Source organism: Aquarana catesbeiana, linkage group LG04, assembly GCF_042186555.1.
Source record: "Aquarana catesbeiana isolate 2022-GZ linkage group LG04, ASM4218655v1, whole genome shotgun sequence".
Lineage (NCBI taxonomy): Eukaryota > Metazoa > Chordata > Amphibia > Anura > Ranidae > Aquarana > Aquarana catesbeiana.
In genome coordinates, this window is record NC_133327.1 from 110,109,733 (window position 1) to 110,134,450 (window position 24,718).

The following is a 24,718-nucleotide window of genomic DNA, read 5'->3' on the forward strand; positions in this document are numbered from 1 at the left end:
TTAGCTCACTTTGTGACCTTTTCATCAACCACCCTGCTTGCTATAGGTGACAGATGCCAAAAAGCATTCAACCTTCATGAATGCAGTTTTGAAGTACTTAGGCCTAGGAGAAAATATGTTGTAATGGATCAGAGTCATCTACTCCCACCTTGCAGTCCAGATGAAGGTAAGCAACATTTTCTCTGACTCCTTCAAGATTTCAAATGGAAAAATGCATGTCTGCTTCCTGATGCTGCTTCTCTTTATACTCTAATTTGAGCCTTTCCTCTGCTCTATATGGACAAATCCTAATAGAAAAGGTCTCTGTATGCAGGACAATTTAAAAAAAATCTTGACATGTGCTGATGATATGCTTTTCTCCCTTTCTTCAAAGATGTGTCTCTTCCTAACCTTATGGATGAATTCCAATATTATGGCAAACTTTCCAATTTAAAAGTAAACTTCCAGAAAGCAGAAGCCCTTAACGTTACCACCACCCCTACCCAGCTTCACAGACTTTAATCCAAGTTTTTTGGATAAGTTACCTTTACCCCTCCTGTACTGTATGCATGTAAAAAATAAAGAATTTGAAAAAAGACTATGGACTTCAAGAAAGAATATTTGGATCCCTGGGCATTGCCACCACTTATGTAGAACGGGGCCAGTGGAGGTGAGACATCTCCAACACGTGTAAAGTATGTCTGTGGAAATATTGTGTAGAACAGTGGGAATGCAGCACCATCTAGACCTTAGCATGTAGTAGGTCTCCTAAATATATACATTGAGCTTTTCAGGCATAAAGAGTTATGCATTCTCACTCATCCACAATAGTCATGATTGTTGATAGTAAATTGGAAAGTGAGTCCAGAGAGACACACAAGAATTCCAAATGTGTAAGAATATATGAAAAATGGTGTCTATATTGTGGGGCGTTTATAAAGTGTAGTATTTGGAAGTATGTCCAATATGGCACCAGGATATTCTTGTTCAGTGCTTTAAGAGCATTTAAGTTTTAAAAAGTGTCCTTGTTAAAGAATGTCCTGCTGTGATTCTAGGATCCAGATGCCATGTGGTCATAAAGTTTCTAGCTAAGCCAATAGGAATGTCCAGGTTTCCTTCCAGCGGAGTCAGGGGGCTAGTTACATCAGACATCAGACATTGATATTTTTATTGCAGACTGTAAAGAATGCTTTTAAGGATGTTCCTATGGTAGGAATAGAGGATTAAAAAGAAGGGAGGAATTGCCTTTTAACCCAGGGACAGGAGTTAAATGGAATTTCTGAAAACAGTTGTTTGATATGGGTCCAAGCTTTAGATTTAAAATAGACATCCCAGCCCACAATGCAGAGAGTGAGATGGCATGCCCTATAATATGTTCGGATGGTAGGCAAGCCAGTGCCTCCCATTTATGAGTCAACATGCTTATTGTAGGTAGTTTATTGTTCCACAGGTATGGCTTGGAAAAGGTAGAAGCTTGATAAGGCATTCATTTTTAGGTTGGTGGCTCTTCAAACCAGGAAAATAGCAATTTATCCTGCAAATGCAGATCCTGTGTAATACGGATAAGGAGACAAAAGGGGTTGAGTGTGTAAAGGTCTGTCAGATCTGTGGGTAGCTTGATGCCTAGATATGTAATAGCTCTTGGGTTCCACACAAATTAAGGAAATTAACTTGGTAATAATAATGGTAATAACCATGTTCAGAGAGGGTGTGAGATTGAGTGCTACAGACTTTGAGTAGTTAATTTTGCAGTGCGACTATTGGTTGAATTCATTAAAGGTATGTAGTAGGTTGTGGGGGGGGTGGTAAAGGGTTGGGTCAGAAAAGACATAGGTTGTCCACAAATGCAGTGAACTTATATTTCATTAGAGGGTGTGGAGAAGAATTTGATGTTTACATTGCTTTCGATTATGCACTGAAAGCGTTCTAAAGAGTTCATGAAAATTAAAGCTGAATGGGGGCATCCCTGCCTGGTGCCCTTATGGAAGTGGAAAGTGTCTGTCTGTTATTAGCTTACAGTATACTCTTAATAAAGAGTCATGATCCTGGAAATCATCTTGTCTTTCAGGCCCAGGTGTCTGAGTTTGGCTGTCATATAAACCCATCCTACCCCGTTGAACACATTTTCCACTTTCATAGAAAGAAGAAACCCAAGGATAATTCCAAGCTGTACCCATTGGTAAAGGTTGATGGCTTTGATAATGTTTTCCCAGGCTTCTCTTCCAGGTACGAAGTCCAGCTAATCTGTGATATTATTGGTAAAAGTGGTTGGCTAGGGGGTATTGGGTGAGTTTTTAAGTCTATGTTCAATAGAAATTTGGGTCTAAAGTTCTCACACAAACTGGGATCTTTTTCCTTATTTGGAATGGCCAAGCTGTAGGACTTCAAAAGGTGGGGGGATGTAGAGATGATAATGGTTGGGGGTCAAAGGCTCACAGGAAGTGGGGTATAAGAGTCTATTTAAAACTTTTATAATAGTGAGGCATTAGGCTACCCGGGCTCAGGCTTATATTCAGATTTGAGTTTGGCGATTGCCATGTGTACTTTTTCTAGCTGGATAGGGAGTTCTAGGTTTGCAAAAAATCTTTACAGGTAACTGCTTAGAGTTGCATTTTGACAAGAAAGAGTCAATTTTGGCTGCTTGTTGTGTGGCACTGGAAAGATAGAGTGGTTTAGGGATCAAGTTGTATTTGTAGTATTTTCTGAATTGCAGGGCAATATCTGCAGATTTCCAGTGTAGAGTACCTCCTGCATCCCAGATGTGATCTTTGGTGTGTGTTCCTGTCTTATCTTTGAGCACACAGGCAAGTAGTTTGCCTGCTCATTGAAAAGACAACTCCAGAGAGTGAAGGTTCAATTGATGAGTGAGGCAATCTGTTTTTGGAATTCTGCCTTTATTTGCATTAGTAGTTTCAGAGATTCACCTCCTGATGATACACCTGTGGGCTTTCTATAGGGTTATAGTTGTGGAGTCAAGCATGTCATTGAGGGTGAAGTATTCATCAAGTTTTTGCTGGAGGTATAAATGGCAGGTAGTGCTACTAAGGACTGAGGGGTTTAGTCTCCAGAAGGTGTGGGAGCTCACCATAGGAGAGAAGGAGAGGGACATTGTAATTGGGGCATGGTGTGAAAAAAACTTAGATTCAATAGTTGTATTTCTAAGGTTTGGTAAGTCACACTGTAGAAGAGATTGACTAGTCTGGACTATCTATAATGGGGTATAAAAGCGTCTGGATGCATAAGACACCAAGTATGAACTCAGAGGGACAAGAGTTGTGTTTTGGTCTACTGTATGTAAGTTGGTATAGTGGAGGGAGGAAGTACTTGATGTGTGTTTATTGCTGGTAGAAGCAGAACATTGAAGTGTCCACCCAATTTTAAAATGCCTTTGACAAAGCTTTGGAGAGAGGCACAGGTCTTCTTGGGAAAGGGAACTTGTCTAATATTAGGGCAATAAATGTTAGCTAATGTTCCCTTTCCAAAAAAAGTAACAGGACTCCCAGTCCACCAGTTCCCCTCCAAAACAACTTAAATCATTTTAGAGAGTATGATTAAGAATCCCTTCCATTTTCTAACAGGGTGGGGATTGTGAAATGGTTTTGTGCATCTTTGTCTGTTTGGATATCGCTCCCTATTTGAAGTCTATTGGATAAGGGCAATTTGAGTCCAAAGTCTGTCTATCTTTCCAAGAAGCTGTGATCTTTTTTCAGTCAAATTAAGGCCTCTTGCATTGATAGTCATTTTTTCAGATGGGCGTGGCTACATGGGGGCAGCGTTGGGCAACGCTGGAGTAGCTGTTTGAAGTAATTTCCTTAACTGAGGTGTCTTCCAATCCCCAGAGTCCAAAGGGTAGAGCTCTACTGTGGGATTTTTAACTTAGCAAGTAACTTAGCAACTTAGCCAGCAAATCAAAGCATTCCTTCCCTTTTTAGTGAAAAGTTACCAATATCCATGCCTTCTTAGTGTACTTTTTAATAGGTTAAAAATCTTCGCGTGTGCTTTTTTTTTTGTTCAAGTTAGCTGTATATTTTCAAGCCTGACAACTTATTGGAAGCATAAGATGTATGTTCAAAGTTTTCATTGTCTACTCTTTGTGGTTGCAATGACTTGTTTTTGCCCATGAAATAAAAAAAAAGTTTACTTTCCACTAAATTACCACTTTATATCAGTGAGAATGGTATGAAGCCACTGGATGGAGTTGAGTGTCCTAGCATAAGACTGTTTGAGGCAAAAAGAGGTTTACTGTAATGCACACTTGTGAAGCACTACACCAACCATAAGTGGATTGATTCAAGTTATATATATATGTATTGCTTTCCTAGGGTGGGCTGAAACCAAAACTCACAATGAAAGAAAAAAAAAATTGTAGATTACCATTAACATTTAAATGATTTAAAATGTGTTGTACATAAATTTTTATTAAACGCTGTTCAAGTACTGATTATATTCTTGCTTTTCTCTGTAGCATCCATATTTTTACAGATCTGTAAAATCAAGAGGAAACTGACTCTGACAAGGTTTTTAATTCCATGTAAAAAGATCAATAGAGAGCAGTAATATAAAATGTCATTGGAAGAAATAGATATAAATCACACGCTTTTATTATTTTTCCATACTAAGTGACAGTTTTACCTCCATGCTAATTTATGATAAAAGACAACTTTTTTATTCCGTTTTTTGCATTAACTGAAGAAATAAGGCAGAAGAGGATATTAAAATTGGCAATGTAAGCCAACAAAAAATATACTGAGAACTATAATGAAAATGAAGAATTAGAAAAAGCAGAAGAATGTGTTCCTAAAATGTAAGTGAATTACTAATGTATGGTTATAATTCTAGGATACTGCCAACTCCACTAGGAGTAGATGTGTACTCAGGCTTCCACTTGCCAACAACAAGATACATACTTTTTATCTTAAAGGAAAGACCACCCCCTCCACCACTCGATTTTGAATAATTATTTTATTTTTAATTTTTTTTACTTACCTTTTCTGAAGTACTGAGTGTACTTCCGTCCTAGTTCGGCCATGGCCCAGGGCGTCATTTCCTCTTCTCCCCTGCTGCCTTCTGGGACCTGAGTGTCCCCCAGAAGACAACAGGGCCATTCAGAAAGTGCCGCGCGACTCGTGCATACACATTAGGAAATGAGGCAGTGAAGCCTGAAGTCTCCATTGCCGGTTTCCCTTAGTTGGAATTGCGGCGCCTGCACCCGATCCACTGGATGGATCGGCCTCGGGGGGGACTACATCGTGGGCTCCCTGGACAGGTAAGTGTCCTTATTAACCACTTACCGACCACCGCACGATAATGTACGTCCAAACTTAGAACGGGGATTTCGTTGTTATGGCAGCAGCTAGCTGCCATAACCCCGGTATCCCCGTTTTCATGTGGCGGCTGGCTTTCAGGTAAAAGCGGTCCCTGTGGCGGATTCGCCGCGAGATCACTTTTATCAGTGGTGGGAGAGGGCCCCCCTCCCACCGCGATCCAGTGCCCTCCGCCGCTTACCGGAGCCATCGGTAGTGGCAGAGGCAATCGCGTCCTTCTCTGTGGTGTGCCTGGAGATGTGTGAGGCTAAGATGGCACCCACTCTTCTCCATGACACTGCTGGGCGGAAGCGACGTCAAAAGGTCACTTCCGTCCACTCCTCTTAAAGGCACATTTTTTTCAATGTCATTTTTTTCAATGACTTTTTTTTTTATTGCATTTTAGTGTAAATATGAGATCTGAGGTCTTTTTGACCCCAGATCTCATATTTATAAGGTCCTGTCATGCTTTTTTCTATTACAAGGGATGTTTACATTCCTTGTAATAGGAATAAAAGTGACACAATTTTTTTCTTAAAAAACAGTGTAAAAATAAATAAAATAATGTAAAATAAATAATAAAAATTAAAAAAAAATTTTAAAATCCCCCGTCCCGACGAGCTTGCGCGCAGAAACGAACGCATAAGCGAATAGCGCCCGCATATGAAAACGGTGGTCAAACCACACATGTGAGGTATCTCCGCGACTGGTAGAGCGAGGGCAATAATTCTAGCCCTAGACCTCCTCTGTACCGCAAAATATGCAACCTGTACAATTTTTTAAACATCGCCTGTATAGATTTTTGAGGGTAAAAGTTTGACGCCATTCCACGAGCGGGCGCAATTTTGAAGCGTGACATGTTGGGTATCAATTTACTTGTGTAACATTATATTTCACAATATAAAAAAAATTGGGCTAACTTTACTGTTGTCTTATTTTTTATTCAAAAAAGTGAATTTTTTCCAAAAAAAGTGCACTTTTAAGACCACTGCACAAATATGGTACAAAAAAAAGTATTGCAACGACCACCATTTTATTCTCTAGGGTGTTAGAAGAAAAACCATATATAATGTTTGGGGGTTCTAAATAATTTTCTAGCAAAAAAAACTGTTTTAAACATGTAAACACCTAAAATCCAAAACAAGACTGGTCTTTAAGTGGTTAAAAGTCACCAGTTACAGTGTTTGTAGCTGCTGACTTTTAAAGAAAAAATGTTTTGCAGCTGGAACACCACTTTAAGGATTAATAATTAAAGCAATACTCTATTAATATATGCATATTTTGTCCTTGCCTAATAATAATTGTATATTGCTTTCCATTTGTTCTCTAATACAAAACTAACAATACAAACATGAATCTGACTTGCAATAATGCAAATATCCCATCTATTCTATCATTGTGGAGAGAACTCTTGGATATGTTGCAGTTCACCAATGAGATAAAACAAAATTTTCTCTATTTTATCTTTGTTTGTCAGTGTCAGGATTAGTAGTATATAATCCAAATATAATTTTGTGTTTTATTATATTGGGTATGGGGGACTACAAAATAAGTGAATTTGTATTTTGATGCAAATTTAGGACTTGCATTGGTCTCTTGCTTCTGACGCACGTTTAAAACGCATGTCAGATGCAGGTCAACAGATTCCTATTTCCCCCTCAATAGAGTAGTGTAGATTGCAGATCAGAGGCTTTGCGAGACCTGACTTGCATTATATTGCGTTTCTCCAGACACAAGTACAATTTGGATCCAAGGCAAAGCAGGCCAACATAGCATTTTCATGTCAAACGCTGCCTTTTGCATTCAAAGGCATGAATTTCAATTAAAAAAAAGGACTTTCACCCTTTGAGCGATAAAGCCTATAAGTGAAAGTACAAAAATATATTTACAAGCGGGTAATTGCCTTTAAAACTACAAATATTATTCTTTTTAAATAGTTTTAGTGAATTCCCAGGTAGTGAGCAAAATTGTCACTGCATAGAGAAACATAAACAGTTAACATAGATCTTACAGCAATACTAATTTCCTACCACCATTAGGTACAGCTCTGACCCAAATTCTTCAACACTCTGACAGATGGATAATCATTCATAAGAAAGCAATCATTTTATCTAACTTTTTTTTTTTATTTTCCATTGTCCATTAAAATTATATTCTGGATTTGGCAGGAAGAGTAGGAGAAAGTAATCACTAAATTATAGGGGTGGAGTGTAATAACTGTTCAATCTGCTTCCTTTTTAGGTAGATTTCATATATTAAAATGCAGTCAAATAATGAATGCAGTTTAGGCATATTAGAAAAAAAAAAAAAAAACTCTCCAGCTAAGTCATATTTCTCCATAAGTAAAAGTGTTACTAAACCCAGGACCCTGCATTCACTATATCTGGTCCCCCACAGTACACAGAACATGGACATGCAATCATTTTAGCAAATGGACATGTGAAATTCATTTTGTTCCAGATTCGTTTTTTAATTCGGAAATATCCTAATTAACAGAAATTCGTTGAACAAATTTTTCAGAAGATTCATAAATTCGAATATTCGAAAACTAAAAAAATTAGTAAATTCGAAAATCTGAAAAAATAACTAACTAATAATAACTTAACTATTATTAACTAATAAATTATAGGTATTGTCATTTCCTTTCAAATTTGTCTGGTAGTGAAATTTGGCTGATATGAATTTATCCGAAGTTACGAATTATCTGAAATAACGAATGCCGTATCTAAACAAATGGAACGTAACAAATTAATAATAATAAATAACAATAATAATAATACAAACTTTTTATTATTATAATTATTTATTATTAATTCGTTCTGTTCCATTTGTTTAGATGCAGCATTTGTTATATCAGATAATGCGTAACTTCGGATAAATTCGTATTTGTTACGTTCACTAACAGCCAAATTTGAAAGGAAATTCCAATACCTATAATTTAATAGTTAGTTATTATTAGTTAGTTAGTTATTCTTTTTTAATTTACAAATGTTTGAATTTACGAATTTACAAATTTTTGAATTCACGAATTGCGATCATAACAAATGACCTAAAAAAAAAAACCTAACAAATTTTTGGCAGTGCACATGTCTTTTAGTAAATATAAATGGCTAAATACCTTTTTCTCATCAGCAGTATATACACCGTATTTATCGGCGTATAACACGCGCCGGCGTATGACACGCACCCCAAGTTTAGGAGGGAATTTTAAGGAAAAAAACTTTTTAAGGAAAAAAACTTACATTTAAATGGCCATCAATGCAGCCTTATCAGTGTCCATCTGCAGCCTTGTCAGTGTCATTTGCATCCTTGTCAGTGTCATTTGCATCCTTGTCAGTGTCATTTGCAGCCTTGGCAGATCATTTGCAGCCTTATCAGTGTCATTTGCAGCCTTGTCAGATCATTTGCGGTTTAAATATGGCGCTACTGCCGAGATACACAGAGCCGGTCTCGGCTCTACTTGGCTCCGCTTGTAGTCCCGCCCAGTCCCGCCCTGTGAGGGACATAACACGGGTCCAATGGCGCGACTGGGCGTGACTGTGAGCGGAACCAAGAAGAGCCGACATACATAGCTGAGTGTACTCGGCTAGCTCCACTCACAGTCACACCGAGTCCCTGTGTTATGTCCATCATAGGGCGGGACTGGGCATGACTGTGACCGGAGCTAGCCGAGCCTAGCCGAGTACACTCGGCTATGTATGTATATCGGTGGCCGGCTCGCTCCGCTCACAAACAATGGGGGGATCGGCGGGGATCAGCATATAACATGCACCCGCGTTTTCCCCCTGATTTTAAGGGGAAAAAGTGCGTGTTATATGCCGATAAATACAGTAGCAGTCTTGCGACTTCTCTCTGTGTATAGTAAAGTTTGTAGAAGGAGTTTTCATTCTCCCATGAATGTCCTATGAGACTGCCTGACCCCTGACCCTCTTTCTGGCTGATTGGCCCTGTGCTGATCACATGCACTCTCCCAAAAAAAAAAAAAATCTCTCTAGCAATACATACCAAACTGAGCATGTGTACACTGACTCCACTAACTCTGTCTTATCCGGAGATGTTTTGGGTACAATGTAAGAAGAGGAAGACCTGTGCATACAGGATCAAACAGCCTTTTTTACACAATTCAGAGGATTAACCCCTTAGGTTCCACATTGAGTATAACAAACATGCTTTACTGCATATACAGACTGATGTTAGTGTTGTGGGTTTAGTAACACTTTAAAACTGAACTCCTGGAAACTATTTAAAAGAAACCTTTACTTACACAATCAATCATTGCTAATCGTATTTCTAAAAATGCTAATTATTTAGCTGTCATGCTAGTATTGGAGGAGATTTACTAAAACTGGTGCACAGAGATTTTGGTGCAGCTGTGCATAGTAATCAATCAGCTTCTATGTTTCAGCCCTTGTTCACGTTGCAGCAATTTGTCATGCGACTTGATAGGTCAAATCGCATGAGAAGTTGCAGCCTATTGCCGACACCAATTGGTCTGATGCTGACTTTGCGGTGCCGCAACAATTTGCAAAAGTAATTCATGCGCTACTTTTGCCGATTTTGGGTGCGACTTCAATAGGCATCTATGCACAAATGTTTTTCCAATTGCACCCGAAGTCACATGGACATGCAGCTTTGAAATCGTGCGGCTTCAAATGAAGTCGCACAATTTCAAAGCCTTGTTAAGCGTGAATGAGGGCTCAATCTCAAAGCCTAATTGGACAAGCTGGAGTTGGAAGCTGTTTGATTACTATGCACAGCTGCACCAGATTCTGTGTGCACTAGTTTTAGTAAATCTCCCCCTTAGTACCTTCAGTACTTTCTGAGTCTCTGATTTTATGATCAACATGCTTCTTATAGGCCAGAGTCAGAGACTGTCAAAAAATGAATATTCTAAGAAGGAGGTCAGCAATTGCAGCCTTCATTTTTTTCTCATTTCATGTTTCTTTTAACACCTAGACATCCTAGTTTTGTAGATTAATGTTCTCAGACACAGTTTCCCATGCAGAGAGAACAACAGTGGTGGCCCGCCTATTAGGGGCACAGGGTACCGCCACCCTTATCCATGCATCTGGCCCCTTAATCTACATGCTGGGCTCTCGACGCACAGATTCCAATGTTTTTTTGTTTTGCTTTGTTTTGTTTTGAAGCACGAAATTAGAGCCAGAGGCTCTAATAGGCTTCAAAAAAGGGTGGGCTCAGGGCACAGAGCACTGCGCCCTGAGCCCACCCAATGAATATTCGCTATTGTCACGCTGATCCTCCTGCCGGCCAATCAGGAAGCGGGTCCCGAGACCCATCACTTGATTAGCTATTGGACACCTAGGAGGAGGAGGGAGGAGATGCAAGGCGAAAGCTGCTGTGTTGCAGAGGAGGAGGTGGAAGTTGCCTCCCACCATGTGTAGGAGCATTGCCCGTCCATGACCTAGATGGGGTAAGTGTGGGGCTGGACCAAACGACCGACCACCCATCGACCCAACCAAATGATTGACTGACCGACCAATAGCATAGGGGGGTTGCTTGCCGCCCCCCAAAACAAAAACTCCAGTCACCACTGGAGAACAGTATTCTAAGTTCTGTTTCAGAATCAGTTCTAAAAATGTGTTGTCATTGGAAGCCATTGGTCTACACTAATAATTATGAACTAATAGGCACGGTTCCCAATCATGGTGAACACATGAGGTTTGTTGACAAAAACTGTATTGCACTGTGACAGCTGCAGCCTTCTGACTTCATCTGTCATTGTATTTCCCTTTGTGTGAAGCACAGTACAATTCTGTGTTTTAAGAAAATTTTTAAAAAGTTTACAAAACATAGACGCACATTTGTGCGTAAAAAAAAATGTATTTAAATGTTTTTGCTCATTTGCCATAGAATAATAATAAAAAAACATAAGAAGCATATTTTTTTAAACATTGTTTTGAATAAAAAGTGTGTCTCTAAAAAGAAAATCTCTAAAAAATGTAAAGATTATTTAAATTTGTCATAGATTTATAGTAGAGTAAAAAAATGCCTACTGATGGTACTAAATGTGGTTTAAAAAAATGTATCTATGCATGTATTCATTAAAAAGTATTTAACTGTATTGTTACATTGACTAGTTTAAGTACGTGAATATGCCTTGATATCAGTATCTTTTTATCACAAGAGGGAGAGATGCTACTTTTAGACTAGACGTACGTTACTGCAGTTTTCACGTGTGGCAATTGCACCCAATTGGGGTGTGCTGTGTGCATCTCAGCCTATAATGAACATGCTTAGAGGAGGTGATAGCAACTAAATGATCTCATCATTCTCATCAACAAGCTGCTTCGTTCTCTTTCATGGTCCAACACTTACAGCTAGGAGTAAAGTGGGCCATTTATATGGAGCACATGATTCAGATCAAATAGAGCTTTGAAGCATAATATTATTCAAAAAACGAATTTTGCTGGTGTTCCAAATTAGACATCTATGTTTTTTTTTTGTCATGTGGAAAATACAGGTTCTGTAAATATTTTCAGCTATTAATCAGACAGAACACTTACATTTGTACTTTGCTCGGTTCCACTGACACAAACCACGTCTTGCTTCTGTATGGTCAGTGTATCTTTAGTGAGTCTGAGTCGTACATCACAAGCATTATCTGAACCTTCATTATACAGCTGTGCAAAACCAGTTTTAGTCTGTGAAAAAAACAAAGGAATGGCCAATAAGTAAATGAATATATGTACATTTCCACACCTCTTCAGTATGAAATACAGCAATGGTTTGACAGATATTGGGATTTTTTTTCTATTTTTTAACCATGATCCATGTGGATTTACTTTTTACTTACCAGAGTCAGAGACATAATAAAATACTACATGGTTTAGCAATCATGATAAGAGCAAGCTATGTCTTCAGCAACATGTTTGCTGAACTGATTTACTTGTTGATTTTCTTAAGATCTTTTTTGAGAAAGAGAAACAATAATTGTTTTGGTTCAGTTTTAATTTTGGTGTTTTTGAAAAGGTATAGGTACAATCTTTGTTTTACAAATAAACATGTAATATATGACAAATGATTTCCAGAGCATTATGGGTTAACTAGAGAGCTAGCATATCAAAGGAAGCTTGACCTGTCTGATTAAAACCTGGTAATGAGCCCTCTGATAGGGGATGAATCACTCCTGTAATAACCCATTGGAATTTCTGCAAACTGCAGGCCTTTTTCAGCACAGATAAATGCTGAAATAACTGAATATGTGAAAAGACTCTAGCTCAATCGGCTGGTTGGATACACAGATGCTTTATATTAAAATGCAATATTTCATATTTACTTGACTAAATAAAAAGTAAACAGTTTTTTCAATTGTATAGTGCTGAGCATATTGGCCATACAGCAGCGGTGAAGCCTTCGCTAGTAACTGATCATGCTAAAGCAGAGCAGGAATTATTCACCAGATGCATTTCAGAAAGCACCTCATGCTGAAGCTCTGCAGATGAGTCACTGACTCTCCTTTTAATGTGTCCAACTCAACATGCTTTATTTTGCCATGGACAGGACCTCAAAAGACCTCATGCAACTTTCCACTACTGTCTTCCCAGTTTTTTGTGGGAAGCACATTACTAGTAAGTGAAGGGAAATCGCTGCTGCAGGTGAGATGCATAAGCCTAATGGAATCCATGTGTGAGTGCAAGCCCCAGCTTGACTCCGTAAGCACTATCAAAAGAAGAAGTGGCTGCATATCACAGTTTGTTCCAGATTTGTATTGAAAAATCACAAGGTAGCACTGCAGGACACCACCAAAGTAGACACGTTTCCCACAATAAAGATTTGCTTAATGTGTGAAACGCATCTACCTTGCACTTTGTTATTGTGTGAAACGTGTCTACCTTGCACTTTGTTGGTGCCCTGTGGTGCTACCTTGTGATTTTTCAATAAAAATCTAAAATAAACTGTGATGTGCAGCCACTTCTCCTTTTGACATTACTAGTACACAGATTTATGGGGATTAAACTAATACTTCTCCCATGTGACCAGCAGATCTCTTCCATTACTCCATACTAAGATTTCAAAGTAAGCCACTTACACCCAGGTTCATTAGTCCCAGCTGTTGTCTAGTGGGCCGGCCATCTCTCAACCTCTCTGTGACCTTGGTCAACCCCCTTTTCCTGAAGTAATTGCATTACCTTCTGACAAGGTGTGAATTTATAGTGTTTCAAGAGTAATCATTGTTCACACATCTGTGGTTAACATTTGAACTTTCTTTACTGAAACACTATGCTATGTTTCATGGAATGAAACATGCCAATTCTTTATTTTTAAATTCAAGTCTGACATCATGATCAGAATTTTTCACAGGAACACTTTCGCACTAACTCTGCAATGAGAAACATTGACTCTTCCTTCCCACCTCAACTCCGCAGATGAGGTATATCTGATAACCTAAGGGGAAAGCACAGCCAACAGTGCCATACTTTCCTGGGTTGGAGAAACTCAGACATTGATTACATGGTTATGATTTACATGGTCTTTAAAGACATCCAGGAAAAAAAGGAAACCCTCTTTCTTGGGACTTTAAAGGCAACAACAACAAAAGTATAGAGTAAAAAAACATTTATTATTACACATAAAATTTGATCAAACATGTAACGATCAGTTAAAAACAGGAAATAACAAAAAAAACAAAAGAACAAAAACGTAACAAAAACGTAACAAAATTGCATAGCAAGCATAGAATTGTATTATAAATACTCTCCGATTATTGAAAATCTCCGGTAACCAATGCGTTTCTGGTTCAAGCCCTTCGACAGGGGTTTACCAGTAATCAATCTGATGATTGTTGAGTGATGCTATCCAAGCCAAAAAAAATATCGCACCGTATATTACTGTGTTTTATGCCTTCAAAAGGGCATATAAAAGAGCGAGAGACCAGACTAGACAAAATTTGCTTTTTGGCATAACAAGAAAGAATAAGAATCAGTCCAACACGGGGAGAATGCAAACAAGGATCATTACAACATACACAAAACAACATGAAAAGATCAGAAAGATACTAGCCAGACACTGGCATATCTTACGTATTGATCTGGTCCTAAACCAATTTGTCTAAAAAAAACCCTAGTTACCTATCGACGAACCAAATCACTGAAAGACATTTTGGTCCACAGCGAATACACGGGGGAATTCAGAGGGGACCCATGCAAAAGGAAGGGCACTTTTAGATGTGGGGGATGTGCTCAGTGTCAGTTCATTGATACAGGCCATAAGCAGATACTGCCCAGTGGACAGAGGTACAGGCCCTCACACTTTGCTAATTGACAAACGACTGGGGTTCTCTATTTGTTGACCTGCCGCTGTGGTTGTTTTTATGTTTGGAAAACCAAGTTAGAGTTCCACAAGAGGGCCTATAGACACATACAAAGAATGTGGACCTGTAATCCAGACTTACCGATGGGCAGACATGTCCGCGATGTCCATCAAGGAAAATTCCCCAGTATTACATTTTCCCGTGCTTGATCGAATTCATCCCAGCACCAGAGGAGGAGACTGGGATAAAACTCTCCTACAAAGGGAGATCAGATGGATAGTGGCCCTGCGGGCTATTTCTCCCCCAGGACTCAATGACTCTGTCAGCTATTGCCCCTTTTTGAAGGAATTTACATCAGGAGGATGGGAGGGCTTGGGATGAACTTCTGAGCATCTAGGGCTCCCTCTTATACCATGGTTTGGTTGAAAAGGAGAGAAGAAAACTTGTCACCGTCCATATGGTATGTTTCCCCATACTTGATTCTTCTGTGGATCAGCATGAGCACGATTGTCCTAGCTGACACAGAAAGGTGGGGAACCAATATACCTTATAAATTCATAAGAACAACCAACGGGTTGATATCAAATGCATCTTAGGTTTATACTTTGTTCTCTTCTCCTTTTTCTTCTTTGCTAATGGATGATCCTTTCCTTCTCTTCTTCTCTTTACCCTCTCCTTCTTCTCCTCTTTTTCACAATGAATTTTTTAGCCACTGCAATTTTGTCCCTATGCAGCTGATATACAAGTTCAGTTGGCAATGTCATTTTGTTACCATACTCGTTTAAAAAAATTTGCTGTTCTCTATGTACTAACTTAGCACTGTGATTCTATTTGTACACTAGATGGTGCCTAACACTGTGAGAGCCTTTGCTACTGCTCACTAAAGACTGCAGCTCAGCTGTTACAAGTTTCCATTCTGGTTGGTTACACTGAGGGCTTGGTCACATGGATCCATATGTTTACAACTCCTCCTTCTCTTTCGAGACTGAGGCATTTTCACATACTGATACACTCACAAACGGAATGCATGATGCCGCCCCCTCAATGTGGGGGGCCGTGCTATGAGTTCCATACACCGCAACTCCATCGCAGCATCCACCGCACATATCCAATCGCGCCACCAAACTGCGCATGTGCGGTCATGCCGCCGAACTGCGCTTGCGTGGGCGTCCGGCGCCATATTTAAATCCATGGAGCAGTGCTGTTTCATAGCACTGCCAGGAGAGATTGATGTCAGATGCGGATGAGCAGCATTAGCCACAGGTACAGTGAGTACTCCAGCCTCCTTTGAGATGCTGGAGTAGAATTACAGGCACATACTGGCCGTTGAGTACTTCATAAGCTATTTTCTATATAGATATTTTCTAGGGAGGGGTTTTTCAAGTGACCCTAAGTGTGCTACAAACGGACCAAGAAAGGCTATATTTGAGGCTTGGATAACATCACTCATCATCAGATTGATTACTGGTAAACACTGTCTGTTACACTCCTTCCATTCCTTTTGTGGCTAGGTCACAACATTCATACGGACAGCTGCAGTACTCACTACATATTTGTATATAGCTGTGATAAGATTTACCAATCTGTTTCTCTTTGCTCTGCTTTCTCCCCGCTTTCTGGTTTCTTTATTACTTTTTCTCTCTTTTTCTCTCCTCTTTTCTTCTCTCTCCCTTCTCTCCTGTCACTTTCTTTCTTTCTCTTTTCTTTCTCTTTTTTTTTCTTTCCTGTCTCTTCTTCCCTTTTCCCTGCTTTCTTTGTCTCTATACATACAGTTTTACAACTTCTTTGCTGTACTTCATATAACAACCTTGATTTGTGACCAACCACTTCATGGAGGGCTCCCACAAGATATTTGTTGACTCCATGGGGCAGTGTCAATAGGCTTCCAGTGACACCATCCTCTGCAGTGTCTTATCAACTCCTTCTGTTTGCATAGTACAGTATACTCCTTCAAATTAGCTTTTGCTTATCTTATGGTAGGTGTCCAATAAGCAACTTTTTGTCCTCTTCTTTTATGGCTGCCATTATCCATGTCATATTGCTATGATATCATTTTCTTATTTCCTTTATTAGACAAACTACGATTACATATTCTCCTATCCAGTACCACTGATGAAGGGTTTCAACCAGAAACGTGTCGAGTACCGGAGATTTTCAATAAACGGAGAGTATTTATGATGCAATTACAGTATATGCTTGCTATGCAATTTTGTTACGTTTTGGTTAAGTTTTTGTTCTTTTGTTTTTTTGTTATGTCCTGTTTTTAACGGATCATTACATGTGTGTATGATCTAATTGTATGTGTAATAATAAATGCTTTTTTATTCTATACTTGTGTTTCCTTTAAAGTCCCAAGCAAGGGGGTTTCCTTTTTTCCTATACAATAGGGATGTGGCAACAACACACCAATCTCTGACATGGTGAAACTTATCTATATATTTAAAGAGATCCAAGACATGACCTCTCACCTTCCTATTCTCCACTCAACTCCACTACACAACACAACTCATGCTGAGGTGATCTCTGGGGAAACCCATCATTTTCAAGGAAGCAGCCCAAATAGGAAACTCATTAAGACCAGTAACAGAAACATTTGAATGGGTTTGGTGTACTTTTGGTTGGTAGAAAGTTACAGTAGTTTTGGAGAAGATGTGGTTGAAGTTAGATTAGATGCTGAAATGGGGTGGGTACAAGTTCAGTTTGCTAGGACATTCTAATATCATCAAAGTATCACTCTGTTTAACCTCACCTATTCTATCACCTGATTAGTGACTCTATTTTTCAAAGACTCACCCATTGTTGGGTACACTTGTAAAATGAGGACCTGTCTTTAACCACTTGCTGACCAGCCGCCGTCATTATACTGTGGCAGGTCGGCACGATCCCATGAGCCACCATAGCTATATGTCAGCTCCTTTAAGTGGGATAGCATACACCCACTGCACTCGGGGGGTGCTGATGCTCGTGACCAGCGGTCATGATGGCCGCCCCCCCACCAGAGATCCTGGGCACGAGAGGCAGAACAGGGATGTGTGTGTGTAAACACACACACATCCCTGTTCTGTTCTCAGAGGAGATGCAGATCGTGAGTATAGCTAGGAACCACAATCTGTAATCTCCTATAGTCAGTTCCCTCCCCCTACAGTCAGGGAACACAGTTAACCCCTTGATTGCCCCCTAGCCAGCGACATTTATACAGTAACCAGTGCATTTTTATAGCACTGATCGCTGTATAATTGTCAGTTGTCCCAAAAATGTGTTGAAAGTGTCCAATGTGTCCGCCATAATGTCGCAGTCATGATAAAAATCGCAGATCACCGCCATTACTAGTAAAAAAAATAATAATAAAAATGCCATAAATCTATCCCCTATTTTGTAGACGCTATAACTTTTGCGCAAACCAATCAATAAGCACTTACTGTGATTTTTATTACCAAAAATATGTAGCAGAATACATATCGGCCTAAACTGAGAAAAAAAATTGCTTTTTTTTATAATGGGGATATTTGTTATAGCAAAAAGTACAAAATATTGTGTTTTTTTCAAAATTGTCGCTTTTTTTTGTTTATAGTGCAAAAAATAAAAACCGCAGAGATCAAATACCACCAAAAGAAAGCTCTATTTGTGGGAAAAAAAGGATGTCAATTTTGTTTGGGTACAGCATCGCACGACCGCACAATTGTCAGTAAAGCAACGTAGTGCCATATCGCAAAAAGTGCTCTGGTCATTGAGCAGCCAAATCTTCCGGGGCTGAAGTGGTTAAAGAAAGATTTGTCAGCAGTTAAAGCAAGTCAGTGAAATCTTGTCATTTTGACTTGAGGTCAGCAGTGTATTTAAACACTGTGTACACCGGCATGCTTTCTACAAAGCCCAGTAACTTCAGTTTGTAGAAACAGCTCAGCTTGGTTTACCTTTAACCAAGTAAAGTATCCCATAAACAGAAAGAAAACCTTCACATAGACAACTCCTACAATACAGGTAGTTGTAATAATTTGGTTGCATGATCTGCACCATGGTTGGCCATTGCCTAGGAAAGAATATGTAAATACTGCCCTACAATGTGTCCCAAAACAGTAAAACGGCTTGAACAAAGCCACATCTATGCACCACAATATCATTCTTTAATCATTGATGCTCTGACCACCAATCATTCCTTGAGGTTCCTCTTTAAGTCATCCATGCAATATTTATGGGCAGTAAAAGTCCTTTTATTTTCATTTTTATGCGTGTAATTACACAGTGGGGATATAACACATTAAGGTACCTCCTTAGCCACATTTGTGCTGGAACATTTTGAAATTTGTCCTTCATTTCAAACGTGCTTTGCTTTTCTGTTATCTCAGTATGACCTTATGATTCTCTGTGTCATATATGAACATTTCTTTTTAATTAGAATTTAAAAGATGGGCATTAATTAGATATTCAGAATGGAAAAACTAGAATATTTAATCGTGATACTTAAATATTTAAAGCAACCCTGTTATGTTTAAAATAAATCAAAATTAAAGTTCCCTGCAATAGAAAGTGGTCTGAGTGTCTCCTATCTTTCCTCAATTCTAGCACTGCATCCTCCGTAAGCCTCTTTGGCATTCAATACTTTGTGGAGTGGCAGTGGCAGACATCTGTGTTCCCCAACTCGCAGTGTGATTACATCCCCTGACTTCAATGCTGGGGCTGAGTCCTGTTTTGACGTAGAGGTGAGAGGATAGAGCAATGATGTTTAGCTGGGACTAGGGATGAGCTGAACACCCCCCTGTTCGGCTCGCACCAGAACATACGAACAGTAAAAAAGTTCTTTCGAACACGCGAACACCGTTAAAGTCTATGGGACATGAACACGAATAATCAAAAGTGCTAATTTTAAAGGCTTATATGCAAGTTATTGTCTTTAAAAGTGTTTGGGGACCTGAGTCCTGCCCCAGCAGACATGAATCAATGCAAAAAAAAGTTTTAAAAACTGACGTTTTTTTGGGAGCATTGATTTTAATAATGCTTAAAGTCAAACAATAAAAGTGTAATATCCCTTTAAATTTCGTACCTGGGGGGTGTCAATAGTATGCCTGTAAAGGGGCGCGTGTTTCCCATGTTTAGAACAGTCTGACAGCAAAATGACATTTCAAAGGAAAAAAAGTCATTTAAAACTACTCGCGGCTATTGCATTGCTGGTCCGACAATACACATAGAAGTTCATTGATAAAAACGGCATGGGAATTCCCCACAGGGGAACCCCGAACCAAAATTTAAAAAAAATTGACGTGGGGGTCCCCCTAAATTCCATACCAGACCCTTCAGGTCTGGTATGGATTTAAAGGGGAACCCCGGGCAAATTTTTTTTTTTTCAAATGACGTGGGGGGTTCCCCCTAAAATCCATACCAGGCCCTTCAGGTCTGGTATGGATATTAAGGGGAACCCCGCGACAAAATTAAAAAAAAAACGGCGTGGGGTCCCCCCAAAAATCCATACCAGACCCTTATCCAAGCACGCAACCTGGCAGGCCACAGGAAAGAGGGGGGACGAGAGAGCACCCCCCTCCTGAACCATACCAGGCCACATGCCCTCAACATTGGGAGGGTGCTTTGGGGTAACCCCCCAAAACACCTTGTCCCCATGTTGATGAGGACAAGGGCCTCATCCCCACAACTCTGGCCGGTGGTTGTGGGGGTCTGCGGGTGGGGGGTTATCGGAATCTGGAAGCCCCCTTTAACAAGGGGACCTCCAGATCCCGGCCCTCCCCCCTGTGTGAAATGGTAGGTACATAGGTTTTCTGGTACATATGTGATTTATACCTCTACCATGTTGTACATCCAAGCAGGTGACACACTGATTTCACCTACAGTATGTCACTTCTCTTGCTCCTGGCTGCTATCTGTATAATGATCCCATACCATCTGCTTTATTTCATTGTCAAGGAAATGACTAGTCAGATGTAGTAAATTACATAAATAATACCAACACTTCTTGTACATGACCACGCATTAAAAATACACATAAACTATAAACAGGAAGGTTAAGTGCCATTAATAAATACATTATAGTAATATTAAAGTACTAGCAGCAGCTGATTTAGTCGCCATGTATGCAGCTTCTTTATCTTTTAATTCATGCCTATATTCCTGTTTAGACTGGTGCCATGATCACTAGGTTTCCTGTGTCAAGGTGGTTCTTTTCTCCTATGGAGCCACCTTTGCATGTGGGGACTAGAGTGGTGTCTCCCTACACTGCATGCATCAATAAAAAACACATTCCCATAGCCTACCATGGCAAGGCACTCCCCTGCTCTTCTGTCCTCCTCTCCCTCCCTTCTCCAAGCTAACAGACTAGCATGAGACTACACTGTCCACTGTTAGCTGTTTTCTGTGAAGACCTAACTTTCAGTGTGTTGAGCTAAAAAAACATTGAGGGTTTAGGCCTCATTTATGCAGGTTTACCTATCTGTGCAAAGGGCTGTCTTTGCCCGCATGGGATGCACAGATGTTCCATGCATCCATATGCATTCATTTTCATTTGTGTCCTTTGGGATGCGGTAGCTGCACAGACACGGCCACTGGTCCCAATCTGACAGCCACATGGGTGCATGTCCCCGAATGTACACTGTCTATGTTTGGGGACATGCACCTGCACAGTAATCAAATTGGGACTGGCAGTTGCATCTTGCATCCCAATAGACATGAAAGGGTGTCAGGACTTGTGTCAATACCTGGGTCACCTGCTGGTGGTACTGTTGTTCCCGAAGTTGAGGGCACAGTTCTGGTGGCCACCAGAGGATGTCTCCCAGCAGCCAGCTTATCTAAGTAATTAGAGTGCACCTGACGCTGGTTGCTGGAAGGTATATAATCCTGCCCTCAACTGAAAAATTATCCTGTGCCTTGCTCCTGTAACCGGCTCTCTATACTCTGTACCCTGCTCTGCGCCCCTTGATTCTTATCTCAGCCCTGACCTTGCCCTGCTCATGTATGCTCCCTCCAATTGTATATAGATAGATAGGTTGTCATTTTGGTTGCTGCACTATCACGTTTATTTTGTCACTGTATGGTTTATTAGTGTTGGTGTTGGAAGAGTGATATTTATGTTAATAAACTTAATTTAACCTTATTCAGCCTGGTTCCTAATTTCTTAAGGCACAGTTCACTGATCTGGTCATCCTTGCTGGATACCTGCATTTGATATCCCTTACAAGGGACTGCCTGCAAGCAGATGAACAGGACACCTGTGCATCCCATGCGGGTGAAGGCAGCCCTTTTGCCCCTCATAGAATGCACATTTAGCCAGAAGACAGAAGTGCTAGTGATATAGTGAACCCTTTTTCCAAGAATAGCAAGGTGGGCCTCAGGATTTTAGGTTCCCTTTTACCTCCTAAGTCCCCTAACACCAACTTATCCTATACATTTCTTATCCAGTGCCTAAAGCATCAGTGTCATCAATGCCATAAGCTACCAGTCCTACACAAAGCATCAGTGCCTAGAAAAATTGGTACAAGGCGTTGTGGTATTAGTTCTGCAAGCTTATGCTATTAAATAAAGACCATTCAAGGTTCAAGCAGAAGAGACCTGTAAAACTACAGATGCAGTAAATTTTTCACTGAAATCATTCTAAACTATTTAGCACAAACTGATTGCCAAACATGCTCAATATATCCTGTTTGGACAATTAGAAAATTCCTGTGTTCCTGCATTTGTTATTGGCTAACATTGTGCAGCACTGTTTATTCATACACATTGATTTTTTGCTAGAGAGACTTTGACTTCCATTCGAGTTGAGAGCTGGCAAAAAGTGAATTGTCCAATATAATATATGTTTGGCTATTACTATTGTATATTGGCATACAGTATGCTATATAATTTCATCCACACATCACCAACTTTGTTCCTATTAGTAATATGTATTTGGTTTATATAATTTTTTGATGTTTTTATATTATTGTTTATTGTATGCTGATAAAGTTGATTGGTAGATGGATTCCACATGAAATAAGGTACCATTTTTAGGTAGATAAAAGGAAATTTTGTTTGTTTGTGGAGACATATCCCTCTAAAAAAGGTAATGCAAATTACATTAGAATACATATGGCCTCATTTCACTGGGTCCTTCTACACCTCTTCATCACATGCTTAGAGGACTGATGCAGCACCTACGATACCATGGATTAGCATGGATCTCTCTGCTACTTGGACAATCTAAAACCTCTGCGAATTTGCCAGCCCAGTTGTGCGTTACACAACAAGATGGGTGATTTTGTCCCCTTTTCTATTATACAAGACTACTCAATCATAACTTGCATTGAACATGTGTGAGAGACACAATAACATTTGAACTACATCCCTTCCATATCTGAGTGGCAGGATTTGTATATCTGTGGACTTAAAATGTATGTGTTCAACTACTGATATTATTCATATATTACATGGGACTTGCTATTGTGAACTACCCATATGCTGCAGGTTTATTACACTTTTTAATGTAACCAAGCCTATCACAATGATAGCAATTAAGGCTGGGTTCACCCTGGAGCACCCAGTGGCTCACAGCAGGAGTCAGATGTGTCTACATTCACTGTTTCAGGTCCGATTTCAGCCCGAATTTAGGGCTGAATTTGGACCTGAAATGAGCCAAAAGACACACAGGACCCCTGTGCAATTCACACCGGAGCCGCTCCGGAGATGTGTGAACCGGCTCCATAGAGAGCTGGTCACAATCTCCTGCTATGCAAATTGGATGCGGACAAACCCACATGCAATTCGCAATAGTGTGAACCCAGCCATAGAGTGGATTTCTCATCGTGGACACATAACACTAGTTCCCCTGCCTGAGAGGGCTGCCATGCCCACATACTTTGAGATATTGATTTGGTAAACCACTTGTTCCATCTGGGTATCATACTGTACATTTATGTCACTAATATTTTGGAATGTGTTAGTATCAGAGGAGATCTGGTGCTATTTTTGAAATCATTTTGTGTTGACTATGAGTACATATTGGCAGCTCTTCAGCTGGGAGGAGTTCCCTGTCTGTGTGTTATTTTGGACTCTGGACTGTTTTGCAGAACTTATGCTTTATCTAAGCTTCACATCATAAAAATCATCTATGTTTGGAAATGTACCAATGCACCATTTTTACACTACCAGTAGAGATCTACTGTTGCCTTGTTCATTAGAAGCCACAGACATCTACTTCTGCATAGAAGTTCCATTTACAACAGGAATATGATGGGCATAATAAGAACCAAATTACCACATGTAGCTGAATGCTTCCAAATGCAATATATAATGAAGAAGGACCCAGAAATGTTTTTTAAATGAAAAATATATTTGCTGAAATGTTACCTGAAATGTTATAGTTGTCTAACTTAACATTTACATTTACAGTTTGGTATATAGTATTTGAGTTGTAATATTTGTTTCTCTGGCTGACCATATCCTTTGGATGTAATGGACCTGAAGAAAAAGTTAATTGCTCCTCTGGTCATTTTGAGTTTTGCAAAAAAAACAAATGCTGGGAAAGTGACAGTGTCTCTGTCCTTGCTGCAAATAGCCAAAGTACGAGAAATGTTTTACCTTTTAAACAGATGTCACCACCTTACATAAACAATTCCAAGATTTCACTGGAGTTTTTTTCTGGAGATGAAAGAATAATAATGATGACAGTTCTCCGTATTGATGACAGCCTTGCCTCTGTGTCCTTTTCACTTTCTCATGATTCCATGTTACTGTAAATGTAGAGCCTTAGATTTATCTCCTGGCCAAATCCTCTATTAAATCCTTCTCATTTTACAGTACCTTGATTATCAATCTCTACCTTCCGCCCCCCTCTCTAGCTCTAGCTCTAGCTCTCTCTCCCTCTCTCTGTCTGTTTCATAGAACACTTGGCCCTACTTATAGCAATGTATAAGGAAAGAAATGTCTAAGCCCAGTAACCAATAAAACTGAAACCTAAAAGTGACAGAGAGGAAAAGTTTGAATTTAATCGGCTGTTATGGAAGCATCTCCACAGACAGTGTGCTGCATCTATCAAATTGTCTTCTTTAAGGATTGTCTGCATTGCTGCACAGCTACTAATCTCATTCAAATTTTCATTCTCTAACTGTCATTTTCTAGTGAAGGTTTCACTCTGATTGGCTTCTGCATGGCAAGCCAGTCAGTTCTTTTCAAATTCAGACTGTGAGACATT

General features: G+C 39.7%; 1 protein-coding gene across 3 annotated transcripts in view; it reads right to left on the reverse strand.

Moving 5' to 3' along the window:
• The window catches only part of SNTG2 (syntrophin gamma 2), an 827,232-nt gene that overhangs the window by 442,638 nt on the left and 359,876 nt on the right, over positions 1–24,718 (reverse strand). For all 3 annotated transcript variants that reach the window (XM_073625453.1, XM_073625452.1, XM_073625454.1), the window contains exon 2: positions 11,807–11,944. In XM_073625453.1, coding sequence (XP_073481554.1) covers positions 11,807–11,944 — 138 coding nt within the window. The remainder of the gene's footprint in view (positions 1–11,806; positions 11,945–24,718) is intronic.